General features: G+C 40.6%; 2 protein-coding genes across 18 annotated transcripts in view; one reads left to right on the plus strand and one right to left on the minus strand.

The window, feature by feature from the left end:
* RAB3GAP1 (RAB3 GTPase activating protein catalytic subunit 1) overlaps nucleotides 1–26106 on the plus strand; it is a 171336-nt gene that overhangs the window by 128033 nt on the left and 17197 nt on the right. The window contains exon 27 of one of the 2 annotated variants that reach the window (XR_010122792.1): nucleotides 11688–12742. The exons of the other annotated variant lie outside the window; for it this stretch is intronic. The gene's annotated coding sequence lies outside the window, so the exon portion shown is untranslated. Of the gene's footprint in view, nucleotides 1–11687; nucleotides 12743–26106 lie in introns of those variants that run through there. 2 annotated transcript variants of the gene reach the window in all.
* The window catches only part of ZRANB3 (zinc finger RANBP2-type containing 3), a 328904-nt gene continuing 318819 nt past the window's right edge, over nucleotides 16022–26106 (minus strand). For all 16 annotated transcript variants that reach the window (XM_054477865.2, XM_054477866.2, XM_063647415.1 and 13 more), the window contains 4 exons: nucleotides 25273–25383; nucleotides 23727–24129; nucleotides 19237–19368; nucleotides 16022–16803 (listed from right to left, as the gene is read on the minus strand). In XM_054477865.2, the coding sequence (XP_054333840.1) occupies nucleotides 16705–16803; nucleotides 19237–19368; nucleotides 23727–24129; nucleotides 25273–25383 (745 nt within the window). In that variant the 3' untranslated portion in view covers nucleotides 16022–16704. The remainder of the gene's footprint in view (nucleotides 16804–19236; nucleotides 19369–23726; nucleotides 24130–25272; nucleotides 25384–26106) is intronic.

Below are 26106 nucleotides of genomic sequence, written 5' to 3' on the forward strand. Positions count from 1 at the left end.
TGGGGGAGGTGGGAGTAGGATGCTGGATGAAAAGTTTACCCATAAAATACTGGCATGGGCTCCAAAATGATGCCCCCCAGCAGGCCTGGAAGCCAGCAACACCCAAGGAGACCTGCACTTTCCAAGGTTGAGCATGCTCAGCTTGTTAAACACGAGGACACACAGAACTAAGTATAAACCCACCAGGGTTCTTTTGGGATATTTCCATGTACCAAGTATTTCTGAAAAGAGTAAGCCAGAAAATGTCTCAATTCTTCCAGTGGCAAAATGAGGATATGATATCTGCCTTTTATTTGCCACAGAACTCCTAAGATTCAGAACTGATTTTCAGCAAAACTACACAATGGGTGAAGCATGTATTTGAAATCCTGCCATTTCAAACTAATCATCCAATTTACCAATTGGTCAGGCCCACTCCTCAGACACCCCCACTTATGAGCCACCCCCCATTACACTTACTTAATAGGGCAGAGCCTTCATGCTAGCTAATCTAATGAATTACTTCCTGCCTGCACAGAGGAGGCCAGCTGTGACTGTCAGGATACATTGTGCCACAGATGGGCAAGCCTCTGAATCTGCTAGATGGAACATTCTTGAGGGGCAGGGACCATGTTTTATTTACACTGCTCTTTAACCCACCTAAATGATATACAATATATGACTAATTAATTGGGCATGCACATGAGTCTGTAGAGAAGTATATTTCCTATAATTCCTTTTAGCTAAGCTAGTGGCATTTCTGTTATGAAATAGTTCAGATTTCCAAATATGTGTATGTTGGAAGGTATACAGAATGGCAGTGATCACTGTGACTTAAACCAAACTTCAGAGCATGACTGTACCTTAAAGAAAACAGGTAACCACTCTCTGGGTTTTCTCTTAACCTGTGACTCACTTCTCTCTTTCTCTCTCTCTTTTTTTTTCTTTGAGATGGAGTCTCGCTCTGTCGCCCAGGCTGGTGTGCAGTGGCGTGATCTCGGCTCATTGCAAGCTCCGCCTCCCAGGTTCACGCCATTCTCCTGCCTCAGCCTCCTGAGTAGCTGGGACTACAGGTGCCCGCCACCACACCTGGCTAATTTTTTTTTTTTTAATATTTTTAGTAGGGATGGGGTTTCACTGTGTTAGCCAGGATGGTCTCGATCTCCTGACCTTGTAATCCGCCCACCTCGGCCTCCCAAAGTGCTGGGATTACAGGCGTGAACGAACCACCGCACCCAGGCTTTTTTTTTTTTTTTTTTTTTTTAAGAGACAGGGTCTCACTCTGTTGCCCAGGCTGGAGTGCATTGAAGTGATCACAGCTCACCGTAACCTCTAAGTCTTGGCCTCAAGAGGTCCTCCCACCTCAGCTTCCTGAGTAGGTGGGACTACAGGTGTGCACCGCCACACCCAGCTAATGTTTAAAATTTTTTTGTAGACAAGGAGTCTTGCTATGTTGCCCAGGTTGGTCTTGAACTCCTGGCCTCATGCAATCCTCCCACCTCTGCCTCCCGAAGTGTTGGGATTACAGGTGTGAGTCACCACAAGTAGGCTGCCTTGCTTCTCTTTATAGTTTCACCACATAGGAATGTATTCCCAAACAATACGCTATCAAGTTGAGGTTTTTTTGTTTGTTTTTTTTTTTTGAGACAGAGATTTCACTCTGTTGCCCAGGCTGGAGTGCAGTGGCTAAATCACGGCTCACTGCAGCCTTGATCTGCCAGGCTCGAGTCGTCCTCCTACCTCACTCAGCCTCCAAACGGCTGGGACTACAGGTGCACACCACCATGCCCAGCTAATTTTTAAATTTTTTGTAGAGATAGTATTTCGCCTTGTTGGCCAGGCTGGTCTCGAACTCCTGGCCTCAAGCTGTCTGCCCACCTTGGCCTCCCAAAGTGTTGGGATTACAGGCATGAGCTACTGCGCCTGACCTGCTATCCAGTTTAGCTTCTTTTTGACCTTCTTGTAAGTGAAATCACAGTGTATGTATTCGTCCTGATTTCTGTTGTACTTTGTATATGTGACATCACCATGTTGATACACATAACTTTATTAATTTTTATAGCTATATAGTATTTTATTATGTGAATATATCCAATTTATCCATTCTTCTGTTATGAACACTTGGGTTTGTAACAGACTTTTTGCTGTTACAAACAGTGGTCTCTGAGCAACCCGGGGAGTGGCGCCTCCATCATATGCAGTTCCTCTAGTGTGTACATTCAGTGAAGGATCTGCACCTTTGACTTCATTTGATAATGTCCAGTTGTTTTCCAAAGTGGCTGAACTAATTTACAGTCCCACTAGTTCTGGATGAAGATTTGTTTTAGTCTGTATCCTTACAGGCTCTTGGGTGTTGTTGACAAAGACAATATTTTTTTTCTTTTACCAAAAATTTGATGATTGTAAAATAGTATCATTTTATGGTTTTGTTTTGTTTTGGAGACGGAACCTCACTCTGTTGCCCACCTGGAGTGCAGTGGCGAGATCTCGGCTCACGCAACCCCTGCCTCCCTAGTTCAAGCGATTCTCCTGCCTCAGCCTCCCCAGTAGCTGGGACTGCAGACGCGTGCAACACCACCTGGCTAATTTTTTGTATTTTTAGTAGAGATGGGGTTTCACCATGGTGGCCAGGCTGGTCTCAAACTCCTGAACTCAGGCAATCTGCCTGTGTCAGCCTCCCAAAGTGCTGGGATTACAGGTATGAGCCACTGTGCCCGGCCTCTTATTATGGTTTTAATTTGCATTTCCTGAGGCTTACCATCTTGTACTAAATTTGAAAAATTAAAAACCTTAAAAAATTCAGAAGTCCTCTTTGTCTTGCTCAATCAGCTCTATTAAAAACTTCCTGCAAGCAGCAGGAATTCTACTGCATGGATGTTCACAGCACGAATCCCCACAAACAGGGCAGAACTTCTCAGGGTTGTAAAATGAAGCTGAAGCTGAAGCTGCTGCCAGCACTGCTCTTATCAGAAGTGGCAGGCTCTATGCTGGATTGAGAATGAAAGCATTGCTGCTTCCAGAACAGAAGATGAGCACGAAATGGCTGTGCACGCTTCCATCCCTGCTGGAAGCTTATGGCCTAGAAGATATAACCACTCACCCACAGGTTGAGGGTTAGTCTTAGGAGGGTTGGAGGGATTCCCTGTGGAGGCTTCTGTTTTAACAGCGACTTCCCAGCCTTCTACAGATTGAAGCCTGCCTTGCATGGGAACCATCTCACCTAATCCAGTATGCATTTTGAAAAAGGAAGGAACAGAATGCCCTTCAGTAAACCCGGCCGGGCACAGTGGCTCATGCCTGTAATCCCAGCACTTTGGGAGGCCAAGGCGGGCGGATCACCTGAGGTCAGGAGTTCAAGACCAGCCTGGCCAACATGGTGGAACCTCGTCTCTACTAAATGTACAAAAAAATTAGCTGGGCATGGTGGCAGGTGCCTGTAATCCCGGCTACTAGGGAGGCTGAAGCAGGAGAATTGCTTGAACCTAGGAGGCAGAGGTTGCAGTGAACCAAGATCACGCCACTGCACTCCAGCCTGCGGGACACAGAAAGACTCTGTCCCCCACCCCACACACATACACAACAACAAAAAAAAAAAAGAAAAAAGAAAAGAGAACCAAATCAAACCTTACCTCACACATCCCTTGTTTTGGAAGTGGGTGTTTACAGCCACGCTGCCAGACTGAGGAACTGAATTTTTAGTTTTGTTAACTTTTAATTAATTTAGAAACTAAAGCAGAATAAAATATTTTTCTGCTAAGCACAACGTTATTGTTTTGGTAGTGCTACATTTCACTTTAGCCATTGAAAATTTAGAATCTTTGATTGAGATGTTCTCTAGGTATACAATATGTATTTTGAAATATTTAGTATAAAAATCACCAATATTTATATTGTTACATGTTAAAATAATCATATTTGGATACACTGGTTTAAGTAAAATATATTGTTAAAATATTTATCTGTTCCTTTTCACTTTTTAAAGCAGCTACTAAAAAATTTAAAACTACATATGTGGATGACATCAGGCAAGATGGTAGCGTGGGAAATATAGGACTCTGTCTCCCTATCTAGATAATTACACTGGCAGAATCTGTTTGATTTAACTATTCTGGAACTCTGGAGTCTATTCAAAGGCTTGCAGCTGCCAAAAGAAGGCTTGGACAGTAAATTGCAATTAATTTTGGTCAATTTCAGCTCTTTGCACAGTAGTGGCTAACCATCCCCTTTTCCCAGCTCCATGGCAGTCAGTCATGCACGTGTACTTGGTGCAGCTTGCACACAGCTTGTGGAATTTAGAGAAGGGAATAAGGACCTTGTCTTCCAGATATCAGGGATCTATGTTCTGAATGCTGCTTCTGATCATGGAGGTGCAGACACAGAGGCAGACTCCACTGTTGCAACCTCACCATCTGAAGTAGGTTTCAGAATATTTAAAGACCCAGAGGCTGTTACCTCCCGCCCCCTTCGTTATTCCCTCTATTCCCTTTTGGGAGCCACATTTGAATAATGGAACATCAAAAAGCAGCTGCATATATAGGGAATTCAGAAAGTCACTACATATGTCCAGGGAAAGATTTAGGCTCAGAAAATACCCAAGAAGAGCTTAAATTTACACCTTGGGTGAATACCTGGCACAAAGTCACCCGACTACAGTAAAAACAGCAACAACAGGCTGGGTGCAGTGGCTCACACCTGTAATCCCAACACTTTGGGAGGCCAAGGTGGGCGGGTCATGAAGTCAGGAGTTAGAGACCAGCCTGGCCAATATGGTGAAACCCTGTCTCTACTAAAAATACAAAAAAATTAGCCAGGCGTGGTGGTGCACACCTGTAGTCCCAGCTACTCGAGAGGCTGAGGCAGAAGAATCACTTGAACCCAGGAGGTGGAGGTTGCAGTGAGCTGAGATCGCGCCACTGCACTCCAGCCTGGTCAACAGAGCGAGACTCTGTCTCAAAAACAAAAAACAAAAACAAAAAAAACAAAACAAAGAAACAAAAAACAACAGCAATAACAACCACAAACCCAGTAAACCACAAACTTGGGGAAGAGGAGAATCTGATTTCCAGAACCGCCAAAATATAAAATTCAAATGTCCAGTTTTCAACAAAAAATTACAAGGCACACAAACAGGAAAGTATAGCTAATTCAAAGGAAAAAATTAAATCACCAGACATAGTCTCTGAGAAAGACCAAATAGTAGAAAACTTTTTCCTAGACAAAGACTTTAGGACAACTGTTTTAAAGATGTTCAAAGAGCTAAAGGAAGAGGTGGACAAAGTCAAGAAAATGATGTATGAACAATATGGAATTATCAATAAAGAAATAGAAAACATAAAAAGGAACAAAACAAATTTTGAGTCAGGCATGGTGGCTCATGCCTGTAATCCCAGCACTTTGGGAGGCTAAAGTGGGCAGATGACTTGAGGTTAGGAGTTTGAGACCAACCTGGCCAACATGGTGAAACCCTGTCTCTACTAAAAATATAAAAATTATCTGGGTGTGGTGGTGCGGCCCTGTAGTCCCAGCTACCTGGGAGGCTGAGGCCCAAGAATCGCTTGAACCTGGGAGGTGGAGGTTGCAGTGAGCTGAGATTGAGCCACTGCATTCCAGCCTGGGCATAGCGTGAGACTCTCTCAAAAAAACAAAAATTTTATTTTGGAGCTGAGAAGTACAATAACTGAAATGAAAAATTCATTAAAGGGATTCAAAAGCATATTTGAGCAGGCAGAAGAGAAAATCAGTGAATGTGAAGAAAGTACAATTGAAATTATCACCTGAGGAACAAGAAAGGAAAAATATTAAAGAAAAGTGAACAGAGCCTGTGGGATCTGTAAGACACCATAAAGCAGACAAACATATGCAGTATGGGAGTTACAGAAGGAGAAGAGAGAGACAAGTAGCAGAGACATTATTTGAAAAAATAATGGCAAAAAAATCCCAAATTTAATGCAATTTAGTGTTTATATTCTTGGATGAATATAAACGCAAAGAAACCCACATTGAGACACATTCTAATAAACTGTCAAACACCAAACACAGAGAGAATCTTAAAATCAGCAGAACAGAAGTCATTCATTACATCAAAGGGTGCTCAAAAAAATTATCAGCATATTTATCATCAGAAGTCTTGAAGGCCAGAAGGCAGTGGGCTGATATATTCAAAGTGCTGCAAGAAATAAAATGGCTAACCAAGAATCCTATATCTGGCAAAACTGTCCATCAAAAATGAGGGAGTGATTAAAATACTTTAAAATAAATAAAAACTGAGAGAGCTTATTACCACTAGACTAGCTGCAAGAAATGCTAAAGGGAGTCCTATAGGTTGAAATGAAAGGATATGAGACAGTAGATCAAAACCATATGAAGAAATATCTCCAGCAAAGATAAATACTTGGGAAATTATAAAAGTTAGTATTATTGTAATTTTGGTTTGTAACTCCAGTTTTTGTTTTCACATGACTTAAGAGACTAATGCATTAAAAAAAAAATTATTAGTCTATGTTTTTGCACACACACTACATAAAAATAGAATCTTGTAGCATTAATAACTTAAAGGGGTTGAGATGAAGCTGTATAGAAGTAGAGTTTATTTATTTATTTATTTATTTATTTATTTATTTATTTATTTATTTTTGAGACAGAGCCTCACTCTGTCACCCAGGCTGGAGTGCAGTGGCACATCTTGGCTCACTGTGACCTCTGCCTCTCAGGTTCAAGCGATTCTCATGCCTCAGCCTCCCGAGTAGCTGGGATTACAGGTGTGCACGATGACATCTAGCTCATTTTTGTATTTTTAGTAGAGATGGGGTTTCGCCATGTTGGCCAGGCTGGTCTTGAACTCCTGATTTCAGGTGATCCGCCTGCCTTGGCCTCCCAAAGTGCTGGGATTACAGATGTGAGCCACCGCACCTGGCCTAGAAGTAGAGTTTCTATATGCTACTGAAGTTAAACTAGTATAAATCCTTCTCAAATTCTTCTAAGAAACTGAAGAGGAGGAAACTTTTTTTTTTCTTTTACTTTTTTATTTTTTTGAGACAGAGTCTCGCTCTGTTGTCCAGGCTGGAGTGCAGTGGTGCAATCTCAGCTCGCTGCAATCTCTGCCTCCCAGGTTCAAGCGATTCTCCTGCCTCGCCTCCTGAGGAGTTGGGATTATAAGTGCGCACTACCACACCCGGCTAATTTTTTTATTTTTAAGAGACGAGGTTTCACCACGTTGGCCAGGTTGGTCAAGGAAACAATTTTTAACTCATTCTATGAAGCCAGCATTGCCCTGATACTAAAGCCAGACAAGGACACCACAAGAGAAGAAAAATACAAACCAGTATCCCTTATGAACATGGATGCAAAAATGCTCAACAAAATACCAGCACACTGAATTCAGCAGCATATTAAAGGATTATGCACTATGACAAAGTTGGATTTATTCCTGGAATACAAGCATGATTCAACATATAAAAATGGATCATTGTAAATACACCACATTAAAAGAATAAAGGACAGAAACCACATGATCATCTCATTTGCTGCAGAAAAAGAATCTGACAAAAAATTCAACACTCTTTTACATTAAGAACAATCAACAAACTAGGAATGGAAACTACCTCAACATAATAAAGGCAATATATTAAAAAAATCATACTTAATGATTACAGACTAAAAGCCTTTCTTCTAAGATCAGGAACAAGACATGCCTGCTTTCACCATTTCCATTCAACACTAATGGAAGTTCTAGCCAGAGCAATTAGGCAAGAAAAAAAAGAAAAGGCACTGAAATTGGAAAGGATGAAGTAAAATTATCTGTTTGCAGACAACATGATCTTAATATAGAAACCCCTAGAGATTCCACATTTTAAAATCTCTGTAAAAACTAATAAATGAATTTAGCAAAGATGCAGGATATAAAACATGCAAAAATAAGTTTCATTTCTATACACTAAAAATGAACCAATTGAAAAGGAAATTTAAAAAACAATTCTATTTATACTAGCATCAAAAAGAATAAAATATGTAGGAATTAACCATGAAAGGGAAAGACCTATAAACTAAAATCTACAAACATTGCTGAAAGAAATTTTAGATGATATAAATAAATAAATGAAAACACATTCCATGTTCATGGATTGGAATAGTTAATATAGTTAATGTGTCAGTACTACTCATGGTGATCTACAGATTCAATGCAATATTTATTGATATGGTTTGGATATTTATCCCCTCCCAATCTCATGTTGAAATGTAATCCCAATGTTGGAGGTGTGGCATGGAGGGAAGTATTTGGGTCATGAGGGCAGATCTCTCATGGCTTGGTGCTGTCCTTGTGATAATGAGTTCTTGTGAGATCTGGTGGTTTAAAAGTATGTGGTACCTCCCCCTGCTCTCACCATATGAAACACTGGCTCCTCCTTTGCCTTCTGCCATGAGTGTAAGGTTCCTGAAGCCCTCACCAGAAGGGGATGCTGGAGCCATGCTGGTACAGTCTGCAGAACTGTGATCCAATTAAACATATTTTCTTTATAAATTACCCAGCCTTGGGTATTTCTTTTTCTTTTTTTTTTTTTTTTTTTTTTTGAGATGGAGTTTCGCTCTTGTTGCCCAGGCTGGAGTACAATGGCACGTTCTTTGCTCACCGCAACCTCTGCCTCCTGGGTTCAAGCAATTCTTCTGCCTCAGCCTCCCGAGTAGCTGGGATTACAGGCACGTGCCACCATGCCCGGCTAATTTTGTATTTTTAGTAGAGACAGGGTTTCTCTAAGTTGGTCGGGCTGGTCTTGAACTCCTGACCTCAGGTGATCTACCTGCCTCGGCCTCCCAGAGTACTGGGATTACAGGCGTGAGTCACCACACCCAGGCCGGGTATTTCTTTATAGTGACACAAGAATGGCCTAACACACCTATCAAAATCTTACTGATATTTCTGTAGAAACAGAAAAGTCCATCCTAAAATTTATATGGAATCTCAAGGGACCCCAAATAGCCAAAATAATCTTGTAAAGAAATCAGAGGTCTCACATTTCCTGATCTCAAAATTTACTACAGAGTTACAGTAATCAAAACAGTGTGGTACTGGCATAAAGGCAGACATATAGACCAATGGAATAAAGTACAGAGCCCAGAAACAGATCCATACTTATATGGTCAAATGATTTCCAACAAGGGTGCCAAGATCATTAAATGGGGAAAGGACAGTCTTTTCAACACATGGTGCTGGGGAAACTGCACATCTACATGTAAAAGAATGAAGTTGGACCTTAGCTAATACTAAATACAAAAATTAACATGAAATAGATCAAAGACTTAAATGTAGGAACTAAAACTATAAAACTCTTAGAAGAAAACACAGGGGAAAGGCTTCAAGGCATTGGACTTGGCAATGACTTCCTAGATCTGACATCAAAGGCACAGGCAACAAAAGAAATAACAGACAAATTGGGCTTCATAAAAAATTTAAAACTTTTGTGTAAAGTTCATTCAACTGAGTAAAACGACGATTCACAGAATAAGAGAGAAGATTTGCAAATCACATATCTGGTAAGTAATTAATGTCCATAAGATACAAATAACTCCTAAAGCTCAACAATAAAAGCAAATAATTCAATTCAAAAATGGGCATAGGACTTGAATAGATATTGCTCCAACAGTAATATACAAATGGCCAATAAGCATATGAAAAGATGCTCAATATCACTAATCATTAGGGAAAAGCAAATCAAGACCACAATGAGATACTATTTCAAACCCATTAGGATGGCTACTATAAAACAAAACAAAATGAAAAGTGATGGTGAGGATGTGGAGAAATTGGAACCCTTGTGCATTGCTGGTGGGAATGTAAAATGTTGCAGCTGTAGAAAACAATGTAGCATTTCCTCAAAATATTAAACTAGAATTATTTGTTCCAGCAATTCCACTTTTGAGTACATACCCCAAAGAATTGAAAACGGAGTTTCAAACAGACATATGCATACTCATATTCATAGCAGCATTATTCACAACAACTGAAAGGTGGACACAACCCCAATGTCCATGGATGGATGAATGAATAAAAAAAATAGTAGATAACAATGAAATATTATTTGGCCTAAAATAGGAAGGAGATTCTGACACATGCTTCAACATGGATAAACCCTGAGGACATAATGATAAGTGAAATAGGCCATACACAAAAGGACAAATATTGTATGATTGCACTTATATGAAGTGCCTAGATTATTAGTCAAATACGTACTGACAGAAAGTAGAATGGTGGTGTTTTACACTATTGTTGCATTGCTATAAAGAAATACCTGAGGCTGGGTAATTTATAAAGAAAAGAAGTTTATGGCTGGGTGTGGTGGCTCACACCTGTAATCCCAGCACTTTGGGAGGCTGAGGCGGGTGGATCACCTGAGGTCAGAAGTTCAAGACCAGCCTGGCCAACATGGCTAAACCCCGTCTCTACTAAAAGTACAAAAATTAGCCAGGCATGGTGGTGGGCACCTGTAATCCCAGCTACTCAGGAGGCTGAGGCAGGAGAATCACTTGAACCCGGGAGGCGGAGGTTGCAGTGAGCTGAGATTGCACCACTGCACTCCAGCCTGAGTGACAAGAGTGAGACTCCGTCTCAAAAAAAAAAAAAAAAAAAGAGGTTTATTTGGCTCATGGTTCTGCAGTCTTTACAGGAAGCATGGTGCTGGCATCTGCTCAGCTTCTAGGGAGGCCTCAGGAAGCTTACAATCATGGCAGAAGGTGATGGGGGATCACGTACGTCACATGGTGAAAGCAGGAGCGAGAAAGAGAGAGTGGCGAGGGAGGTGCCACACACATTTGAACAACCAGATCTGGTAAGAACTCACTATCATGAAGACAGCACCAACTGATGAGGGATCCGCCCCCATGATCCAAACACCTCCCACCAGGCCCCACCTCCAGATTGAGGATTACAATTCAACATGAGATTTGGGTGGGGGCAAATAGCCAAACTATATTAGGTGGTTACCAATAACTGGGGAAAGAGTTAGTTTAATGAGTGCAGAGTTTCAGTATGGGACGATAAAAAAGTGCTAGAGATGCATGGTGAGGATGGTTACACCATAATGTGAATGTACTTAATACCAATTTAAGTACATTTAAAAACAATTAAAATGATAAATTTTACCACAAAAATTACATATATGGCTTGTATTATATTTCTGTTGGATTGTACTGGTCTGGAAACACAACATGTTTTATAGTTAATTGTGATTAGTGGTCATAATTCACAAATACCTTTTTTTTTAAAAAAAAAAAAAAGCAAAAACACCCTTGGCAGGATTTATTTGAACAAAATCAGGTGCCTGACCTCTACTTAACTGCTAATATGAAACCACACTGGCATATGGTACACTAAGGAAGGGAGTCATTTTTACTTACAAGCTGCAGCAGGCACAAGGAACCAAATGGGCCACAGAGATGCACATTAGGCTGGAGAAAGGGCAGGTATTGATGTCAGGGTGGCAGATGGTTTCTAAGGCCCATGGGGAGTTCAAGAACTAGTGGACACACGTCCAGGGTCCAGGGTTAGGGTAGTATTTGAGCAATGGTATTTCAATAGGGACTGATTTTGTCATCGTGCTATATGCACAAGATGGCATACAGTGATGCAACATGAAATACCTCTTCCTCAAACCTCAAGTTTTGCTAAAAGAAGAAATTTTTGGCTTCTCTCTACCCTCACTCCCTCCTCCCTAAAGGAAGCAGAGTGACTTATCCCACTGGCAAATTTAGGAGAAGTCATGGAGGATGAAAACGCCTGCCCCCTTTCTCTCTGATCAGCCTGCCTACAGAACAGACTGCTTTTATGTGCTGAGGACAGAAGCCCTCAAGTTTGGCCTGGGGATCCTTCTCTCATTGTCCCCAAGATGAAGTCAAGTGACTGCAGGCCTGGGTTTTGGGGTAAGTTTGCTTGCCCTCCAGGATAGATTAACTCTTACTTTCCTGCAGGGGGGCTACCCCAGGGCCCCAGTTGAACACAGAGGCCCTAAGTATTAGAGAGCTTGACTGGTGCTGCAGATCCATGCATGATTTCGAATTCTCTTTTATTAACCTCAAAACTGACATTGTCAATTCCATCTGTCTGATTTCTGCGTCTCATTTCTCAACTGGTTCCCAGTTTGATGTGGGGAGAGAGGCATTAGAAATTATCCTTCCTAAACCTCCTAAGAGCAGTTTTCAAAACAGTAAGAACAAAAACAGCATAGCAATATTTCATATATGGCTTTAAAAAATATCCATTTGATGAAAGCCAAGACATAAATTAAGTCACAGTTCTGTAAGAAAGTATTATGTAGAAGGCAGGTAAAACATTTCTGCAGGATCGCAAAGGCTCTAAGCTGAAGCACAGCAATCTGGGTTACAAGAAGAAGATTGGGCTGTGTCTGTGGCATCTGTGTGTAAATGATGCATGCCAAGCACTTGCTAGATTCAGGTAGCACGAGAGTGCTTTCTTTAACTCATTTTGGAGGCTAAGTTGAAATGATGTTGGGCTTTTTGTTTTGTTTTTTTTTGAGATGGAGTTTCACTCTTGTTGCCCAGGCTGGAGTGCAATGGTGCAATCTCGGCTCACCACAACCTCTGCCTCCCAGGTTCAAGTGATTCTCCTGGCTCAGCCTCCCGAGTAGCTGGGATTACAGGCATCCGCCACCATGCCCAGCTAATTTTTTGTATTTTTAGTAGAGACAGGGTTTCACCAGGTTGACCAGGCTGGTCTTGAACCCCTGACCTCAGGTAATCTACCCGCCTCGGCCTCCCAAAGTGTTGGGATGGGTTCTTTCTTTTTTTTTTTTGAGGCAGAGTCTTGCTCTGTCGCCCCGGCTGGAGTGCAGTGGTGCAATCGCGGCTCACTGCAAGCTCCACCTCCCGGGTTCATGCCATTCTCCTGCCTCAGCCTCCTGAGTAGCTGGGACTACAGGCACCTGCCACCACGCCCAGCTAATATTTTTAGTATTTTTAGTAGAGACGGGGTTTCACCATGTTAGCCAGGATGGTCTCGATCTCCTGACCTCATGATCCACCCACCTTGGCCCCCCAAAGTTCTGGGATTACAGGCATGAGCCACTGCGCCTGGCCTGGATGGGCTTTCTTAAACAGACTTTAGCTTCATATAGTTTAGGTGTTTGGCGGCTCTCCAATATAATGATGACATCTAGTTGCAGGGAAGGCAGATGTGTGAGAGCAGAGAGACCATGAAATATAAACACTTTAGCAAATGTGGAATAATTAACAATATTTTTAAGGTGTACCAGAGGCCAGTTTCCAGAAAATAGCTAGAAGCTACTGCTGGAAAGACCCTAGTCAATGATTTGAGGGAGGGAGGAGAGAAACTGCTAAGGCAGAGAGGCAGGTAGTTGGAACACAGAATGTATTTTAATAACAGTGACATTTCTCAATGGTAATTACGAACACAACCAGGGTGGCAAAAACACCCTTAACGATATAAAGCAACTGACAAACTTGAGATGGGATAAAACTTTTTCTGGTAGTTGGATATTCAGAGAGATTAGTGCAGTGACTAGGAGCCCACAATTTTCCAGTTCAAAAGAACAAATGGTGGAATGAGAGACAGGCTAATACTCATATTGCATATTATTGCAACGGAAAATGAGATACTATTTTTACAATTTATTTTTGATGTTTGATATCCATGATTCTGTATCCTATGAGTAAACACAACCTATTTACTATAAAGCGCTCAAGAGCATTGACTTTTTTGTCATATAATTTAAAATGCCTCATACTTTTATTTCTAAAGAAACTACATTTTAAATGTTTCACTCAAGAATCTGAAGAAGAGATTTGATTTATTAGCAAGATGTATGGGCAGAAAATCCTTTCCCCATCCAGTTAAGAAAATGTAGAGGGTATTCACTTGTCACAGGAAAATCTCCCCAAGAAATGTACGTTGGGCTGTAATTAACACCAAGAGTGGGCGTCTTTAAAAATTCCATATGAATTATTCCTCCTGGCTCTGAGGCTACTAAAAGCAACTTTACTAGTCATCAGAATGTGTCTGGGATCGATGTCACCCAGTGACAGGAACAGGAAGGCAGGCCAGCCTGACGCTGACTGTGCAAGGTTTGAGTGTGTGAGCCCACCATGCTCCGGAAGTCCTCCCCACCCTACCCCTACCCACAGGCATATTTTCATATGGTTCCCTATCGTAAGCAGGTTCCTTCCTCACCTACCACTTCCCAGCTCTGTTCCCTGGACCCAGAGCCTTTTTTCTGAGATGGGACCTTGCTGTGTTACCCAGGCTGGTCATGAACCCCTGGGCTTAAGTGACCCTCCTACCTCAGCCTCCTGAGTAGCTAGGACTACAGGCAAGTGCCATCATACCTGGCCAGAGCCCTTTTTTGTTGTCGTTTTCTTAGCCTAAACTGTATCTTGCAGCTTCTCTGAGTCTTTTCAGAGCCAGGCCTATCCTTTTACACTCATTCTACCCACCTGTGTTTTTCACTCCATCTCCATCTCCTGAGTGGCAGCAGCTATCTTCTTCCTGGGGGCATCTGCACTTCTTTCTGCACTCAGGATCTGCTGCTTGCTCTGACACTTTCTGTGTCCCTCTGTCATAACCTCCCATTTGCAATACATAGTGGGGAGCTTCTGTTTCAGATTGTGAGGAGGAAAGAATAGTCTCCTCAAGATGCCCTTTTGGTCTTGGTTATTAGCTCAATCTCTATTTTCAGTCTCAGAACACTTCATCTCAATGTGCCCCACAAGTAATGCAGACCAAATTAGGGGAAGGCAGGACACAAAGCTCTGAGACAGGAAGGGATGGGGATGGGCCAGTCAGTGTCCTGTACAGCAAATGCTCACTGCTCCTTACAGCATTTTTAATTAGTCAGAATTCTGAAACCTGGTATAGACTGAGCCTATCTTCATGGATTGTTTTACCTCAAACCATCACACAGTTCTTACATCTGAGAACTTTCTCCTTAGAATTATCACCTTAGTGTGATCTGAAGAGCAAGTTCCCCTCAAATTTGACCTACTTAGACCTCGCTTGTAAAACCCCATGCTGGAGGAAAGGCAGCGTGCCTGCTTCTTGGCTCTCAACCGTGACAAATCCTAGATTACCTTGGAAATGAGGCAGAAAACTGCAAAGAGCGCTGACCAACTAAGCAGAAAGGAGGCCAAAGAAAGCCCAAACTTCATTTATAAAATAACCAACATGATTTGAGCTCATACAATGAAACAGAAACTGAGGAACAACTGTGGTTGTATAATCTTTGATTGTAAATCTTTCTAAAAACAAGTCCTTTAATGTTGTAAAACACTAGCTATTAATTAACGTGGGAAAATGCTCAAACTAAAGAGGTATATGTCCTAATAGTATTTACAAACAGCTCCCTTTTGGGAATGTAATTCTTCCTTGGTCCTGTATTTTGTATAGTTCTGACTCTTTGCTCTCATGATTCTGACATATTGCAGGACTAGGCCCTGGGTTTGTTTCATCATCACTCTTATTTTCTGTCAATTACATTTTAATGTTATTATTGTATATTTAAATGCATATAACCATCTGATTATGTCTTATTATAAAGTGTTTTATCATCATCACTCTCTTTAAAAGAAGTACCAGAAACATACCTTTAATAACACAGGGTTTTAAAAACAGAAAATGAGAACCAGAAGATAAAGAGTATTTTGATAGTACACTTAGTTTGTTTGTTTGTTTGTTTGTTTGAGACGGAGTCTCGCTCTGTCGCCCAGTCTGGAGTTCAATGGCGTGATCTCGGCTCACTGCAACCTCTGCCTCCCAGGTTCAAGCAATTCTCCTGCCTCAGCCTCCCGAGTATCTGAGATTACAAGCGCGCAACACCATGCCCGGCTAATTTTTTGTATTTTTAGTAGAGACGGGGTTTCGCCGTATCAGCCAGGATGGTCTCGATCTATCTCCTGACCTCATGATCCGCCCGCTTTGGCCTCCCAAAGTGCTGGGATTACACGCGTGAGCCACCACACCCAGCCAACAGTAAGCCTAGTTTTATTCATTTTTTAAAAAAAGATCTAAAAAATCAAGCTGAAGTGGCATTTTACATTTTATGTTTTCAGTTATTTAATAATTTTAACAATTACTTTACACAGAACGCCCAAATTGTCCACAAACACCATAGGTACCTCATTTTGAAAGGATATTTTTGATAAAGATGACTAGCTAAGAAATAAAGCAAGAAAAGCAACACCCAAAATATGTACCCCAAGCTCATTCTGGAGGTATTTAGTGGACAGTCTCTCCTGAATCCTAAGCAGGCTGGTCATGCTTGGCCCAGAATTCCCAAATAATGATTTGCGTTTGAAATTTCCCATAAGGTTTTGCAATGTTCCATTCATACCTATGACAGTCCAGAACAATACTAATCCAGAAGCATTTTTAGGTAATTGAGAGTACATTTTTTAAACACAATCTATACACAATACAGTGATTAGGCATATTAGGGGTAAAGAGCTTAACAAAACATTGCTGAAACATAATTGCGAGTCTGCATCAAATCAAAAAGGCCACAGAAATATTTAGTATTGTATCTTAGTTTCTGTTAAGTACTTTCAAAATGTATTTAACACTAAAAGTAATTAGTAGAAGAGAATTTGAATTCTTGATTTTTGTTCTGAAAATTTTTACTCTCAATATATTAAACAAACATGGAAAACTTCTGTATTAAAGTCTTCCACATGTAAACCATTTGTCATTCATTCATATATTTTTCTACTTTACTTCTTTACCAAAAATCGTGTGATGTCTGATCCATGCTTTGATGCTAGAGATTGTCTTCTCACCTGGCTTCTTTCCTTAGCTTGTCTGGCAGTTCTCTAAAAGTTAAAAAATATGCATGTGTACATGTTAGGAAAAAAGCACTGGCTACAGAAGCTCAAAAACTCTTTATATTGTTAGTTTGGAAAATCTACACTGTCACTACACCCATTTTCCAGTGTCACTACACCCATTTTCCAGTGGTTGGCTATTAAAGGGTTACCAAACCACAAGGCAGAGTATCTTAGCAGCTCTGGTAAGTCCCTGAGGTCCTAGGTTCGTAGGACCAACATAGCAGGAGAAAACATACAACTTGGGGGATGTCTTGCTACCCAGTGACAGCATGAATTCCTCATTTGGAGACTAGGAAGGCCCTGATTCTCCCATCCAAGTGGGAGTTCTTTTTTTTTTTTTTTTTTTTTTTTTTTTTAGATGGAGTTTTGTTCTTTTACCCAGGCTGAAGTGAAATGGCGCGATCTCGGCTCACTGCAACCTCCACCCCCCAGGTTCAAGCAATTCTCCAGCCTCAGCCTCCAGAGTAGCTGGAATTATAGGCACCTGCCACCACACCCAGCTAATTTTTGTATTTTTAGTGGAGACGGGGTTTTGCCACGTTGGCCAGGCTGGTCTCGAACTCCTGACCTCAAGTGATCCACCCACCTCAGCCTCCCCAAGTGGGAGTTCTTAAGGCAACTTGGGATTACCCAGCGAAGAAAATCTACCCACTTCCTATTCTCTGATCCCAGAGGCCATTTCCAACTCAACAGATGAACTGGTGTAGAAAATAAAATGACCATAGACTAGAACTGGATTCTTCCGCTAATCCCACAAATAACATTTTTCATGAGAATCTACAAAAATAATTACAGAAAGGGCTGCATTTTCTTTGGCTATTTCTTAATTCTCTTATAGGTCTTGAATTTGCTAATAACTTGCACAGCTGAGAAATCAGATGACTTTTTTTTCCCAATTGAAGTCCATGTGAGGTGATCCAGGCGGAAACAGTAAGGACAGAAGAGAAGCTTACGGTGGAGGGTGGTGGCTCACACCTGTAATCCCAACGCTTTGAAAGGCCGAGGCAGGTAAATCACCTGAGGTCAGGAGTTCGAGACCAGCCTGGACAACATGGTGAAACCCCATCTCTACTAAAAATACAAAAATCAGCTGGGTGTGGTGGCGGGTACCTGTAATCCTAGCTACTCAGGAGGCTGAGGTAGGAGAATCAGTTTGAACCCGGGAGGCAGAGGTTGCAGTGAGCCGAGATCATGCTGAGATCACACCATCACACTCCAGCCTGGGTGACAGAGTAAGACTCTGTCTCAAAAAAAAAAAAAAAAAAAGAGTAGTAAAGAGTTCATACTTTATAAACATTGGCAAAGGATCTGAAATAGTACTCAAAAGTTTAAATATAACTGATTAGCATCTTTTAAAAACATCAGTGTCTTTAGCAAACAAAACAATTGCAGGCCATTCTCCCTGCACCACATTGGCACCCACTGACCATACCCAGTGGCAGTTAAATGGGCTTCTGGGGCCATAAATGAGTAAAATTCTTTGGAAAACAGTTTGGTGATAAATTCCTACATTGTCAAAAATATCCAAATACTTTTGACTCGGTGAGTTTTACACATGAGAATCTACCTTAAGGAATGACCTCAAAATGTAGAAAACAGTTTTGTTTACAAAAAATGTGCTTGGTGGCATGATATATAAAAGCAAAAAAATTTAAATAAATATTAATCAGTATGGGAATGGTTAAGTAAACTACAGTAGAGATCTGCTCAATAGAATGCTATATTATGCAGTCATTTTAGATGATATAAGTTATGAATGGTTAGAGAACATGAGAAATGCTTAGATCTTGCTGTAAGTGAAAAAAAGTTGAATACGAAGTTGCATATTGAATATTTCTAAGATGATCTCAGCAGGTAAATCCCACTACCTTTTACTGGACTGCCTGTAAAAAATTCATCCTGGTAGATAAACAATAGTATGTGTTTTTTTCTCTCATTCTAAGCAATAGGTAACTAACTACCCAAAGATGGGGCAGAGTTAATTGGTTTCACACTTTGGCCAGCAATGAAACCTTTGCATGTTGAACTGAGTTGGTCCTAGAGATAACTTATCAATGTTTTCAGATATTTCAGGATATCCCTAGTTATATGCAAACATGTATCACTGCCCCAATTCACCAAACTTCCAGTTTGAGGATCTGGGTCTCATCAAGACAATATGTAAATTGTGTTCATTTCTTTCTTGGTAGTGGTGCAAATGTCTTGGTCCTAGAATGAATGAAAAGGGAAGCAGCTTCTCTTGCATCTGTGACACGGGCCTTGAGAGGAAAGGCAAGTGTTAGATGATGAAAGGAGTAATATGCGCCTCGAATCTCAGACCAGAGATAAATTCATCCACATAATCTTCCACAATTGTGTGCACAATTTTCCATTTGACTTCTCAGGATGCAGTCAAAGCTATATGAGAGCTTCACTGACCTCTTTGTGACAGACTGTGCAGAGAGTCTGCAGGTTGTCCAGGGAACACTGTCCTCCTCCCCCATACACTGGCTTGATATGATCCACCTGCCAGAAATGTCCTTCCCCTGGGTTTCTTATCATTTCATTTAGCTGCAATAAGAATACAAGATCAGCAATTTTCAACATATACTGCAAGAAGTGTTTGTTGGTTTTGCATTGTGCAATCATGTTTATACAGGAAAATCATGGGGAAAAATACATCAGGAGAGCTTTTTATAGCTTTTATTGTGAGTAGAAAAAACCCTCTGTTAGAAGTTTGAAAGCAATAAGATGTGTTTCTGAAAGTTTTTTTTTCTCCCTTAACCTAACTCATTTTGAAAAAATTACAATAAAATATAAAATACCAAGACTCCTGACAGATTGGGAAAAACTGGTTTTTCTACACCTGTAAGTTAGTTTATATATTCACTAAACCAAATCTAAGAAAAGAATAAGAATAGATTAGAAATTTAAAACTTCTCAGCCAGGCACAGTGGCTCATGCCTGTAATCCCAGCACTTTGGGAGGCCAAGGCAGGCGGATCACGAGGTCAGGAGATCGAGACGAGCCTGGCTAACACGGTGAAACCCCGTCTCTACTAAAAATACAAAAAATTAGCCAGGCATGGTGGCAGGTGTCTGTAGTCCCAGCTACTCCGGAGGCTGAGGCAGGAGAGTGGCGTGAACCCAGGAGGCGGAGCTTGCAGTGAGCAGAGATCGCGCCACTGCACTCCAGCCTAGAAGACAGACTCAGTCTCAAAAAAAAAAAAAAAAAAAAAAAAGAAATTTAAAACTTCTCAATACTACTGAGTCAAACAATCTTTAATTGTTGACCTAAATGCTTTTGTCACTATACAATGGCAGTTTAATGTCAGTAGCTATTACCTAGAACTTTTATACTATTCACCAGAGAACTTTCCAAGTTATGTGAACTGGAATGAAATTTCTAGAACAAATATCTGTAACTTGCATATTTGGAATAATTAAAGATGACCATTTAAAGTAGCCTTTATTTAGGCCAGTCCATATATACACATTTTATATTTAATCAATGATAACCTACAATTAAAATGGGATGTATTTTATCATTTTCCGGAGGTAGTAAAACCAGCTCACACCACGGCAATGCAGTTGTCTAAATATCACAAAGATGAGTATGGCACTTGCTTTTATTTCCTTCAACTTCACGGCTGCTGGCCACGGGAACCCATGATTATGTATAAAGCCTGTTTAAGCAAGCTTGTCAGGCACAATGACCTGATCAATAGTGCTGGCCCATGAGGAGTCATAAGAGGCAACAAGTTGGAGCAGTAAACTTTGTCCAGCTGACCTTTGTTACTGCCTGCCTTACCTTCTCTTCTGTGCTGAACTTCCCAACTTCTGTTAGAAGAAATGTATTGATTTTTGGTTTTGAGGTTGGCATTGTTAGAAGCTACTACAAATGGCGGTCTTGTGCATCAAGCAAATGGCATAGTCTTAGGGAAAAAAAACAATTTTGGTTTTGCCTTTTTAAACCAATTCCTTCTTTCTGAGCAGCCCCCACTCTGACAGACTCAATAATTCAGAAGATGCTTCTTTAGTTTTTCCAAGCAATTGTAAGGCAAATCACTTGGGGCCACTCTTCAATATCCTAAATTTGCCCACCTCTTGAAAGAATCACTTGATGTGGTAGTGCATGCCTGTAATCCCAGATGTTTGGGAGGCTGAGGCAGGAGGATCACTTGGCCCAGGAGCCAGGAGTTCAAGATCATCCTGGGAAACACAGTGAGATCCCAGACCCAATCTCAAAAAAAAATATATATATATATATATATAAAATATATAATATATATATTTTATATATATTATATATAATATATATTTTTATATATATTATATATAAATATATATTTTTTATATATATTATATATACATATAAAATCACTCTCTAACTAGTCCTACCCAATTTGAGCCTATTGTGTTCCTTATTCTCAGAGCACTTTTGTTTTAGATGTCTATTATATTACTTCTGCATTCCTGGACAGGTTGCTTTCAATGACCTTGAGTCATTTTATTGCATGTCTTCTGGAAGCCATCACACTGAGACAGCAGTAACTGGAGTCTGACTGACATCTCTGGGATGTGTACAATATGTCCCTCACTAATGAGACCAAAAGATCTTTCAGGAACTCTGGATATCATTAGAGAAATAGTGTATTTCCCTATCTCTCAGAGACATGCTAATTCATCTTTGCAGAAATGCTGATTAATTCATTCTCTCATAATTCAGCAACACTGTCCCAGGTAAATAAAAATATATAATTTGTCGAACTGGCAGGAATTCATCCAATATTTTAGTGGGCAAACAGTGGCTGAGGGGTGATTCTTTTTAAATTAAGCACATTACAAAATTACATTTTATTTAGAGATAGGGTCTCGCTCTGTTGCCCAGGCTAGAGTGCAGTGGCACCATCACAGCTCACAGCAGCCTTGACCTTCTGGGCTCAAGCAATCCTCCTATCTCAGCCAACCAAGTAGCTGGGACTACAGGTGCATGCTACCACACCCAGCTAATTTTTCTGGTTTTTCTCTTTTGTAGAAATGGGGTTCCACTATGTTGCTCAGGCTGGTAACTCTTGGCTCAAGCAATCCTCCCACCTTGGCCTCTCCAAGTACTGGGATTACAGGTATGAGCCAACGCCGGGCCTAGTTTGAAATTTAGAATTGTTCAGATAGCAAGATTAGAAATCCAGTTGAATTTTGGAAATGAAAGTGAATATTGATGATAGTGTGCTATAAATAATAATTTGTCATAATTTGGTGTATTAAAATTATATTTTTCAATGCAATGAACACATACGTGTGTGAGTGTATATACACATACATAGCCTTCTGATTGTGATGGACTACATTTCTGGGTTATCTGTTTGCCTCTTGTCTTTCAATATTAACATTATGGAAAGGGGAATCACCAGACCATAGGTGCTTCTTGATACACTGCACCACCTGTTAAGATCTTTTCCCAAAATAACTGAATGAGAATGAAACTAAGCCTCTAGATCTTACAATTATTATTGAGAAAATTGGGGGAATAGAAGAACATGTCAAACAATACCTTGCAGATACAGGAAGACAAATCCAGAATGGCAAATGATCCAGTATATTCAACCATTGATAGTACGATAGTATAAAAAAGGAATGGGGTGCTATAATACTTTAAATGAAGCATAAGAGGCATTATAATCAAATATACTATGTGGGTGACATTTTGATTCTAATTTGAACAAAGTAACTACAAAATACTTTTTTTTTTTTGGAGACAGAGTCTTGCTCTGTTGCCCAAGCTGGAGTGCAGTGGCATGATCTTGGCTCACTGCAACTTCTGCTTCTCAGGTTCAAGTGATTCTTCTGCCTCAGCTCCCGAGTAGTTGGGATTACAGGTGCCTGCCACCATGCCTGGCTAATTTTTTATACTTTTAGTAGAGATGGGGTTTCTCCATATTGGCTAGGCTGGTCTCGAACTCCTGACCTCAGGTGATACACCTGCCTTGGCCTCCCAAAGTGTTGGGATTACAGGTATGAGCCACTGCACCCAGCAAAAGGCATTTTTGAGACAACCTGGGAAACCAAACATAGACTTAGTATAATTAAGGAACTGTAATTGTGTTGGGTGTGATAACTCATACTGGGATTATATTTAAAAGAAAGAGAGGAAAGGAAATGAGGACAAGCAAAGAGGGAAGGAGGAAAGGGGAAAAGGAAGGAAGGGAGGAAGGAAGGGAGAGAGAGAGAAAGGGGAAGAGGGAGGGGGGAACAGGGGAGGGAGAGGAAAGGAAGGATAGAAGGAAGGAAGGAGGTCTTTACCTGTGAGAGATACAGAATGAAAATATTCAAGAGTGAAAAGAAATGTCTGGAATTTTCTTTAAAATAATCTAGGAGATGGCCGGGCACGATGGCTCATGCCTGTAATCCCAGCACTTTGGGAGGCTGAGGCGGGTGGATCACCTGAGGTCAGGGGTTCAAAACTAGCCTGGCCAACATGGTGAAATCCCGTCTGTACTAAAAATACAAAAATTAGCCAGGCGTGGTGGCACATGCCTGTAATTCCAGCTACTCGGGAGGCTGAGGCATGAGTATCGCTTGAACCCAGGTGGCAGAGGTTGCAGTGAGTTGAGATTGCGCCACTGCACTCCAGCCTGGGTGACAAGGGCGAAACTCTGTCTCCTAAATAAATAAATACATACATACATACATAAATAAATAAACAAAATATTCTAGGAGAAACAAACAAGTGAGTCAATGACAGACGAAAATGAATGCCAAAATGCTGGAAACTCTTAAAGCTGGCTGATGGACATATGGGTCCATTATTTTCTTTCCTTTTATATATCTGAATATTCCCATGTTAAAATGTACAAAATAAAGTTAGAGAGTCAATATTCATTACTCAGTACAATGCTGCCTTCTATCTATCACATGATTATAACTTACCTGTTCTAATGGGAGCTTTGAAGTCCAGGTAGCATCCAGAAGATTCTTCCTCTGACTTTTAGGGGCATCTCTCAGACGTAAAAAGAGTTCTTGTGCATTCACATTACAGAGTTGACACACACCACGTTCAGTTTCAAATACTTTGGCTCGCAGGTAACTGTTATTAGATCGAATCCAAAACTCTTCCTGACATTTCAGAGAGCAAAACCGTGAATCCCAAGAGTTCGCTTTACACGCTCGCTTAGTCTGGCAAGTGGGTTGCTGACAGCGAAGGCAAAGTGGATTTCCTTCATTATCCACAGCTTGCAAATAGCCTTTGGATGTAGAGGGCTTCACAGTGAGATCTGCCTGGACTGTGTATGGATTTAGAAATGGGACACAGGCTCCATCTTCAAGAAGCTTTCTACAATTGATAAAAACATTGAATAGGTAACTAAGGAATGATTAGTCTAAATAGTAATTGCTTCATATAAAGGTTATCAAAGTTTCTATACGGATAAATAGTAAACACAGATCACAGTATAGAAATAAAATAGTTACAGTCAGCACTCTATATCCCATGCCAAGTAAAGAAGAATGGTGTGTTACAAAAATTAATTGAATATAAATATGTTGCCTCTCTTGGGAATTTAGATGCCCTTGTGTTAAACGATCTGGAAACATGTGAAACATCTGGAGAAGCTGTTAGAAAATGCTTCTTCAGGCTGGGAAAGGACAGGCTAATGTAAAACCCCAACTAAAGCTTAGTGGCTACCCTGCTCCTTAAATATATGTGGTCACACACCTCATTAGCTCAGAGAGGTAATTACAAACTCTCTCCTCCAGCCTCTGCTAGCTCACAGGAAACAGAGTCACAGCCATAAAGTGACAGAGTGAAATAGCTGACAGTGCTGATAGGAATTAGAAGACTTTCTCCTGCAGGTAAATGCAGAGTTGATGAAATTAAACATGATAGGATACAAAACATGATAGGATATGTGCTCAATTTGTTAGAATAAAAGAAAAGGTACACTACTCAATTTTGTTAGAAAGTCCTACTTGGGAAGTAACAACAGCTGCTTTGTCTGTTTTCCACGGTTGTTTGTTAGAAGAGTTAGGATATGTGCTCAATTTGTTAGAATAAAAGAAAAGGTACACTACTCAATTTTGTTAGAAAGTCCTACTTGGGAAGTAACAACAGCTGCTTTGTCTGTTTTCCACGGTTGTTTGTTAGAAGAGTTAAAAGAAAGACTTCTAATGATGGAGCTCAAGATTGGGGGACAGAGCCCAGATTTAACCTCAGGTCTCCTGGCATCTACTCCCAAGCCCTGGGGCAGGTTACTTAGTCCACTTGGTCTCAGTGTCCTTCCTCATCTCTAATGTTTAAAATGAGGACACCAGGTACCTCAACAGGTTGCTAGGACAACTGAAGAGCTACTATCTTGTGAAAGTTCTTTGTAACCTCTAAAGTGGTCATGCAAAGGTGAGACATTATTATGAAAATCAATACATAAATGTAAAGGAGTGGAATTAGTACTACTATATACTAGTAGTAGAAAAACCTTACTTTGTGAAAGGATCCCGTGGCCTGGACTCCTTTGTGATCAGACGGACATGGCCCCCAGCATTCTTCACTTTGTCCATTGAGGCTACGGCAACATCTTCTTTGGTTATGTATCTAAAACAATGATATGTTAAATAGATTCCCTCTATCTCATATAAAAATGTCTCTATTGCATGTTCACATTGTTCCTTGCAAAAGCAATAGAAGAAAAAGCAAGCACAATTCTATTAACTGTGCTAAAACTCAAGTTAGAAAATGGAATTTTTACCCTTTATCTTGGTGTCCATTAAGTGAGAAATACATCTCTTTGTTCCAAATTAGTTTTCTCAACTTTCTTTTTCTAAGAAATTCGAGTCATTCAATATCCTTTGGAGCAATTTTCATTTAGGGGAAAAAGGAGTGGGTGTGAGAATAAGAAATGATCAAATACACGCACAACTGACAGCCTTAAGGAAACTGCTTGGCAAGCTGTGCAGAAAATCTCTAACTGTATTTTACCTCCCTCTTGGCCTTCCCTTCAAGGCTTCTCCAAATCACCTTAGTCAGTTATAATAGTGTATCAGTGTTTGGGTAAACTGAGTCTCTTTTTAGTTAACCAGGTTCAATCACATCTTCTGTAATCTCAAGGTTGTTCCCCTTATTATCAGCCCATACAGGATTTATGGATTCTTCCACAGAAATAAAGCCACTCTTGATATGGGATTCAGAACCTTATTACCCAACACTAACAATACCACACAATGTTCAGGGACTAGAAGTAAAGAGAAGTTATTCCCATTAAAGGTGATGGGGGAATTTAAGTTGGTAAAATGCAATTACCCAATTAATTCCTTCTTA

Source organism: Pongo pygmaeus, chromosome 11, assembly GCF_028885625.2.
Source record: "Pongo pygmaeus isolate AG05252 chromosome 11, NHGRI_mPonPyg2-v2.0_pri, whole genome shotgun sequence".
Taxonomy (NCBI): domain Eukaryota; kingdom Metazoa; phylum Chordata; class Mammalia; order Primates; family Hominidae; genus Pongo; species Pongo pygmaeus.